At 39.5% G+C, this 8,891-nt stretch overlaps 1 protein-coding gene across 3 annotated transcripts in view; it reads right to left on the bottom strand.

Moving 5' to 3' along the window:
- Positions 1-211: 211 nt before the first annotated feature.
- The window catches only part of LOC117048716 (membrane cofactor protein-like), a 30,901-nt gene continuing 22,221 nt past the window's right edge, over positions 212-8,891 (bottom strand). Inside the window, exons 9-11 of one of the 3 annotated variants that reach the window (XM_033152905.1) lie at positions 3,318-3,509; positions 1,043-1,069; positions 212-279 (exon numbers count right to left, since the gene is read on the bottom strand). In XM_033152905.1, coding sequence (XP_033008796.1) covers positions 212-279; positions 1,043-1,069; positions 3,318-3,509 — 287 coding nt within the window. Of the gene's footprint in view, positions 280-1,042; positions 1,070-3,317; positions 3,510-3,726; positions 3,843-8,891 lie in introns of those variants that run through there. The other 2 variants (XR_004426869.1, XM_033152906.1) reach the window with 2 other exon arrangements.

The following is an 8,891-nucleotide window of genomic DNA, read 5'->3' as shown; positions in this document are numbered from 1 at the left end:
AGTGATGTAAGAGTGGAAAACTGATTAAAATGGTTAAAGTAAAATGTGCAGGAATGATAGACAAGCAAAATGAACCATGGAAGGAGGAGGGAAGTAATTGGAGATATAATATAATGAAATTTTTTTGTTTTGAGATGTAAAATTGAGAATTCAATAAAATTTAGAAACATAAAATAGAAAGTAAAAGCGGAGTTTGGTAATAAGAGATGTTTTACCTTTTTAAGTAAAAATTCTGATAAACCATTTTGGTTCCAACAATCAATACAGGTAATAGGCATCCTAAAAGAAGAAGAAAAGAACACAAGAATAATACACCATACTATCCTATTAAAAAAGGTTCATGAGGGGCCAAGAAAACTCATGCATAATTGAAAAAGTTTTTGAAAATATCCTTCAAATGTTACTCAAAGCATAATAATACCTCTTGAATGTTAACAATAAAATGCAATGATTTGTTATTTGGTGATCATAAGTTACTCCAAGACAAAAAAACACCAATTATTATGACGGAGTAAAGATTGGTGATTCACTGCCTACACTGCTATTTAGTATCAGAAATTATTACCAGTAAATACCCAGTGTGTGTGTGTGTGTGTGTGTGTGTGTGACAATGTACTTGTAGATTTTGGACCCAAGGATGAGATTCATCAATTGATGAGCAAATATCTGAGCACCAGTGCCAAACTGATAAAATGTGGAAGATTTACAAAGCACCAATGGTGTGCACAAAGTTCAGAGTCAATTCAACAAAAAGTAAATCCTGTCTAGCAAAGAAAAAATATGGGAGAAACTTCTAGGGGCATGAGCTGATTTTAAACCCATACTTAATTTTCCCCATTGAAAACCAGGGGACTTAATTCAATAAGGAGAATTAAGCATGGACTTAATTATCTCCAAAAAGTGAAACTTCAAAATGCTTATCTCAGACCCAAGTATTTTTTGCTATTGGTAAAAAGCATCTGAAATTGTACAAAGCACCGGTATTTAAATTTGTTTAATACATCTTCCTGTTTCTCACATTCATTTTCAATAAATTACATACCAGCTATAACTACTCTCAGGAAAATACCTAGAAAAGAAGGGGAAATGGTTCTAATAAGCAAACTTCACAGAAAAGAACATTGTAAGACTATCAAAAGTCTACTCATTCAGACTGGCAGTCTCATGAGCAAGTACTGCAGCTCAAGGTTGACTTCATACCACAACTGGTTGATATGCTTCGCTTACTGCACGTACTCTCATATACAACTTGGCCATTTTAAACTTTCTCCTATACTAATCAAGAAATCATATAGGTTTAAAAGAATAATCATTGACTTTATTTGACTCATTAATTCCTCCTCCTCCTCCTTTTTTCTTTTTTTCTAGGGTTAGAATTTGCTTTTACAATACTAAAGCTGCAAGTCTCATTTTAAAAATAAGTACCGGTACTTACAAATCCTCACATTTCATGAAAATATTTATACTCACATCCTCAAGCTGCTTAGAGGAAAGGTAGGAAATAAATGTAATAATAAAACAATAGTTTTAAACTCATGATGCACAAAAATACCTTAGTCTGTTTTAAGCTGTGTGAAATTGGTTCTAGAAATGTGAAGGGGATAGCAACAGATACATATAAAATACTGCTTGATTTTTCAGTTTAAACATGGTAGGTAAATTACTCTAGGCATCAGATCTCAATGTGAGTATCACAGAGGGTGAATGGGCACACACCTCCTTTAAGAACTATTTCCACTAAAATTAAAGAATCAACACTGAAACTTATTCATAGATGGCACTGGACTCCAGTACACCTACATTACATTGACAACTCCATTCCACTTGTATATTGGAGAGGTTACCAAATATTGGAGACCTTAATTCATCTTGCGTGGGAGTGCTCAAAGGTACAAGTTTTTGGTGATTTGTGTTCATGACCATATCTGAACTGCTACACTAGAAGACTGAAATGAAAGCTGGTCTTAGAACCATAGAATTAAAGACTTGGAAGGAGCCACAAGGTTTCATCTAGTCCAACCCTCTGCAATGCAGGAATCTTTCTGCCCAATGTGGGGCTCAAACCCGCAATCATGAGATTAAGAGTCTTATGTTAAACCAAATGAGCTATCTCACAGGCATAGCTTTACTTTCTCTTTTTCAAAGGTGAAACAAATATCTGTTATATAAGTCACTTGTTTGTAATCTTCTGACTACTGTGCATGTGTAGAAAGGACACAGAAGGCTGCTCATTTCGTAAATGGTGTGACAGAGCATGGCATCTGACACTAATGGTGAAGAGCATACAAAAGTGTTAGCTAGCTAGAAGGTAAACTACAAATTACGTGCTTGAGAAAGATTAGTTTCAGTTTATTTCTTTTATTAGCTTCTAAACAGAAGTGCTCAAACCTACGATATCTCACAGTGCCTTCTGAAGGAGATCGTTGGTCATCTTCTTCAATACATTTTTATATGATGAAAATATATTTGTATGTAACTGGCCATAAGGATTAAAACCAATGATTCATTTTGTTTGTGTTTGTTTGCTTTTCAATAAAAACAATATTACAAAAAAGTAAAAAAGCTAGTTGGGCAGGGATGTGATGGGGTAGGTTCACCTATGAGGGAATGGTGAAAGAAATGGATTCTCCAGTCTCTCAGAATAAATACAGTGGTACCTCTGGTTGCAAACGGGATCCGTTCTGGAGGCCCGTTCGCAACATTAAAAGAGTGCAACCTGAAGCGCCAAATCTGCCTGTGTGTGGCGCGATTCGGAGCTTCTGCGCATGCACAAAGCGCTGAACCCAGAAGTAACCCGTTCTGGTACTTCCGGGTTGGCGCATTCGTATCCCGTGACGAACGCAACCCGCAGTGAACGCAACCCGAGGTATGACTGTATCTCTCTTCCTAGATCATTACAGTCATACCTCGTGTTACGGCCACTGCAGGTTGTGTTCAGCCCGGGTTACGAATGCGCTGAAACCGGAAGTACCAGAACGGGTTACTTCCGGGTTCGGTGGTTCGCGCATGTGCAGACGCATGGAATGACGTCATGCGCAGAAGTCCCAAATCGTGTTGTGCACATGCGCAGACGCGGCACTTCATGTTACAGACCTTTCAGGTTCACATCCAGAGGTACCACTGTATATCAAATAGTAGAGGAGAATCTAAAGTGACTACAAAGAGGGCCAGCTAATCCTTTAATTTTTTTTGCACTACTATGAGATAAAACTGTCTAGATTCTGTACTTCAATGAAAGCATATATTTAAAAGAAGGCAGTCTCATATCAATGGAAAAATAGCTGGCATGTTACATTTTCACAAGGATTAATACTTACTCAGATAACAATGTGGAATTTTAGGCAACCATTTTTGTCCACCAATGTATTTAATTTTAGATGATCCTTTCAAAACATAGCCAGCATAACACTGAATAATAACTTCATCTCCAGGGTAGTAGTATTCTTTTTCCCCATGTCTTATTATTCCTTTAGGGATATGGAGTTTAGCAATGTCTGGGGATAATCTAACTGAAAAAAACAATGATCATAAATAATAAAGTAACACAAAAGTCCACATAGAAATAAGATTATTTTCCAAAATCTTTCATAATTATACAACTTGATTTGCAAGATGCAGAATGTTCTGTACAAAATGTTAAGAAAACCCATTGATGTTATGTATAGATCTGGAAAGAGCTTTTAAGCCTAAGAGTCCAAATAAAAATTCAGAAAGCTGACCCCCTACCCCTTTTTGTTCCTTAGATAAAAAGCTGCCAAGCAGGCTCCACTCCAATTGACCCTCTCCTCCACAATTTCTCCCTTCTCTAAGAGCAGGTCAGTCTGTTTCCCCAAGACTAGTATCTGTGAAAAGGGGCAGGAAGGGGCATAATTGTTTCCAGGATGGCACCAGAGGTAATTCCATGCAGACTTCTTAGGGGAGCTACTCCAGAAAAAATGCACACAACAGACACCTTGCATAAATCTTACAAATTTTCTTTCACGACTGCATGAGGGAAAAGTTACAAGGTTGGCTTTTTTTACTCCTACGTTATGCACCAATATGCTATCTAGTGCTATTTTTCTAGAAAAAGAGGTACCAGAACACACCATGAGCACCTCCTTCATTCTCTTTGAAAGGAAAGGCAATGGTGCCCACCTGAGAGGTGCTGGAACTGAGTTCTGGTGAGTTCTGGCTATTAAAAAAAGCCCTGATGCTATCTGAGCCAGGGTGTTGAGAATAATTCATCACCAGAGTAGCTTTGTTGCTGCTTCCTCCTGTGGTGTGGCTAGACTCTTAGGCCATGGTTGCAAAGCTGTGTGTGTGTGATGCATCAAAATATTGATTACAGTGGTACCTCTACTTACGTTCACCTCGGGTTTCGTATCCTTCAGGATACGTACACGGCAAACCCGAAAGTATTTTTCTGGGTTTCACCGCGCGTGCATGTGCTGAAGTGAAGCACTCTACCGCTCTGCACATGCGCAGAAGCAGTCCCTCTGGTTGCAGAAACCTTGGAATCTGACTGGAGCTCCGGAACGGATCCTGTCTGCATCCAGAGGTACCACTGTACTAGTTTGTGGATCCTTAGGAGAGGTAAATTGTGTGTATTTGTGTGTGTGTGTGTGTGTGTGTGTGTGAGAGAGAGAGAGAGAGAGAGAGAGAGAGAGACCCAGCATCACCCTCTCTTTACTTGTCCCAACAATTCACAAGCTAGCTATTGAGTAAGACACACAGCATTCAGCTTTGCAACTATGGCCTAAACACCATCATTTTAGCTTCATCCCAATCCTACATTACAAGGAATGAGAGAATTCAACAGTTGCAGTTTATAGTTGACGCTACACTGGGCATTGTGTTACCTGAAATAACTATTATTTTTACTTTGTCCCATTGCTTCTAGACTTTGCTTTGCAAATAAGGTAAAACAATGTACATTTAAATCCATCAAGTAGTGAATTACTGCATCGCCTCTTCCATAAACATTTAGCACAATACTGTCAAAGGAAGCAGCACTATGTTAATATTAATACAGTAGCACTATCATTTATTATCTATCTATCTATCTATCAAATTTATATCCCCCCCTTTTCTCCTGAAATGAGCCCAGGGAGTAGCTTCCCTGTAAAGAAACCCAGAAGTGAATGAAATGAGATGCACTCTATATTAGAGAAAAGGCCTGTGGATTAAAATATATCATTCACTATTTCATTTTATTAAGGAGATGTTTTAATATTAGAACATTAGCAGGGAAAAGCAAAGTATTAAATCATTCACTATAATGGGTTGTAGTCAATGCAGCACTAAGGTGAATGTTCCATCAGTGCAAGGATTTATCCTTGTGCAATTGACAGTTCTCCTGTTCCTCCAAAATCTCTTCTGTGGGTTTCACTATCCCTTTGGAGATACAGGGATGGTGCACGCCATACACGGAAGGAGGAGATGGGTGAAATCTCCTTACACTAGTATAAAAACTAGTTGACTACCACCCATTATATTTTCACTGCCCAAAGAATGCTAAATTGGGTGGTATATAAATATTATGAAAAAAATGCATGCATGCATAAACATGTGTATATATACATAGAATGTAACTGTATACAGTACCTAGAAGTAGTTTTTCTCCCTTTTTGATAACACTAGAACTTATAACACTTAGAAGCTGTTCCAGTGAAGCTGAATGCTGGAGTATTCAGAACCTTATTCACGTAACATATAAACTATGGAACTCGCCTGCCCCCCCCCCCCCGGGCAGTGATGACCCCCAACTTGGATGGTTTTAAGAGATTTTGACAAATTAATGGAAGATAAAACTATCAGCTGCTATTAGCCATGATGGAGACTGTATACTTCTGAATACTAGTTGTTGGAAAGCACACAAGGGGTGGGTGCTCTTGTGCTTGGGTGTCCTGGATTGCATGCTTCCCATAGGCATCTGGTTGGTCACTGTAAGAATATGATGCGGGGGAGGGGGTCATTCACCTGCTCTAGCAGGATGCTCTTATATTTAATTTTTTTTAAAAAAATCAGCACAACTGATTGATACAGTTATGGTTTTGTAAAACCAGTGAAAATAAACCCTTTCTTCCTTTAGTATGCTATACTAAGAAAAGCAGAAGCCTGCCATTTGTTCTCTGACAGGTGGATGGGGGCTTTTCCTCAAGCAATATAAACAGGAAAAGGATTTTTATTCTTCATCAAATAAACTATACTCCTTCTAGTTGTTCTGAAACTACATATTAATGGGAACGGATTTAAAGCCCAGGAAAAAAGAAAGAATGGTGGGATATAAGAACTGAATAGCTTCAGGAGGTGTTCAGATAAGGTTTAGGTCCAGGTTGCCTATCTCTGATTTAGACAATTGGGAAATAGTATCTGTCTTGAGCATGGTATTAGAAGCAGAGTGCCATCTAACCAACAGTTGCTGTGAAAAGGCAAACTCTATGATGAGGATTAGAAAAAGGATGAAAAATGAAACTGCTGATTGAGTGCCTTTATATAAATCTATGGTGCAGCAACACTTTGAATTTTGGTTACAGCTCTGCTTACTACAATGCAAAAAGTAGTATTGTAGAGCCAGAGATGATGCAGAAATGGAAAAGCAAATTTATGAATGGATTGAAGCAACTCTTTGTGGAAAGGGTACAATATTTAGGGCATTTCAACTAGGAAAAAAAGATAAGGGGGCTCATTCTAGAGGTATATAAAGTTACAGGTGGGTAGCCGTGTTGGTCTGCCATAGTCAAAACAAAATAAAAAATTCTTTCCAGTAGCACCTTAGAGACCAACTAAGTTTGTTCTTGGTATGAGCTTTCAGATACTTTTTTCAGGTATCTGAAGAAGTGTGCATGCACACGAAACTCATATCAAGAACAAACTTAGTTGGTCTCTAAGGTGCTACTGGAAATAATTTTTGTTGTTGTTGTTGTTCAATCGTTCAGTCGTGTCCGACTCTTCGTGACCCCATGGACCAGAGCACGCCAGGCATGCCTATCCTTCACTGCGTCTCGCAGTTTGGCCAAACTCATGTTAGTAGCTTCGAGAACACTGTCCAACCATCTCATCCTCTGTCGTCCCCTTCTCCTTGTGCCCTCCATCTTTCCCAACATCAGGGTCTTTTCCAGGGAGTCTTCTCTTCTCATGAGGTGGCCAAAGTACTGGAGCCTCAACTTCAGGATCTGTCCTTCTAGTGAGCACTCAGGGCTGATTTCTTTGAGAATGGATAGGTTTGATCTTCTTGCAGTCCATGGGACTCTCAACAGTCTCCTCCAGCACCATAATTCAAAAGCATCAATTCTTCGGCAATCAGCCTTCTTTATGGTCCAGCTCTCACTTCCGTACATTACTACTGGGAAAACCATAGCTTTAACTATACGGACCTTTGTCGGCAAGGTGATGTCTTTGCTTTTTAAGATGCTGTCTAGGTTTGTCATTGCTTTTCTCCCAAGAAGCAGGCGTCTTCTAAGTTCGTGACTGCTGCCACCATCTGCAGTGATCATGGAACCCAAGAAAGTGAAATCTCTCACTGCCTCCATTTCTTCCCCTTCTATTTGCCAGGAGGTGATGGGACCAGTGGCCATGATCTTAGTATTTTGATGTTGAGCTTCAGACCATATTTTGCGCTCTCCTCTTTCACCCTCATTAAAAGGTTCTTTAATTCCTCCTCACTTTCTGCCATCAAGGTAGTATCATCGGCATATCTGAGGTTGTTGATATTTTTTCCGGCAATCTTAATTCCAGTTTGGGATTCATCCAGTCCAGCCTTTCGCATGATGAATTCTGCATATAAGTTAAATAAGCAGGGAGACAATATACAGCCTTGTCGTACTCCTTTCCCAATTTTGAACCAATCAGTTGTTCCATATCCAGTTCTAACTGTAGCTTCTTGTCCCACATAGATTTCTCAGGAGACAAATGAGGTGATCCGGCACTCCCATTTCTTTAACAACTTGCCATAGTTTGCTGTGGTCGACACAGTCAAATACTTTTGCGTAGTCAATGAAGCAGAAGTAGATGTTTTTCTGGAACTCTCTAGCTTTCTCCATAATCCAGCGCATGTTTGCAATTTGGTCTCTGGTTCCTCTGCCCCTTCGAAATCCAGCTTGCACTTCTGGGAGTTCTCGGTCCACATACTGCTTAAGCCTGCCTTGTAGAATTTTAAGCATAACCTTGCTAGCATGTGAAATGAGTGCAATTGTGCGGTAGTTGGAGCATTCTTTGGCACTGCCCTTCTTTGGGATTGGGATGTAGACTGATCTTCTCCAATCCTCTGGCCACTGCTGAGTTTTTAGAGGTATATAAAGTTATGCATAGTGTGAAGAAAAATGGATAGGGGAATATTTTTCTCCACTTCTCATAGTATACTAGAGTCCAGGGTCATCTAATCAATCTAAATAGGAGATTCAGGATTGACAAAACAAAGCTCTTCACGCAACACAGTTAAACTATGTAATTCATTACTACAAAATGTAGCTATGGAAGCCAATTTGGACAGTTTTGAAAAGGGATTAGATAATCTGATGGAGAATAAGGCTATCGAGGTCTATACAAAACAAAATTAAATAAAAATTCCTTGCAGTAGCACCTTAGAGACCAACTAAGTTTGTTCTTGGTTTTGACTATGGCAGACCAACACGGCTACCTACCTGTAACAAGGTCTATACGATACAGTCATAATTGTTATATATCAGCAGCAACATGCCTCTAAATACCAATTGCTGGGGGTCATGAATAGGAAAGTGCAATTGCACCATGTCCTGGGTGAGGGCTTCCCATAGGCATTTGGAAGGCCACTGTGTGAACAGAATGCTGGACTAGATGAGCCTTTGCTGGGCTTGCCTCAATTTATTTCCTGGGGGCAGACTCAAGCAAAGCCCATTGGTTGGTTGCCACCACCCCTGGGAATCCCTGGG

This window comes from Lacerta agilis, chromosome 6 (assembly GCF_009819535.1).
Source record: "Lacerta agilis isolate rLacAgi1 chromosome 6, rLacAgi1.pri, whole genome shotgun sequence".
NCBI lineage: Eukaryota > Metazoa > Chordata > Lepidosauria > Squamata > Lacertidae > Lacerta > Lacerta agilis.
The sequence above is the reverse complement of the archived record's forward strand: the minus strand, read 5'-3'. Positions and strand labels throughout refer to the sequence as shown.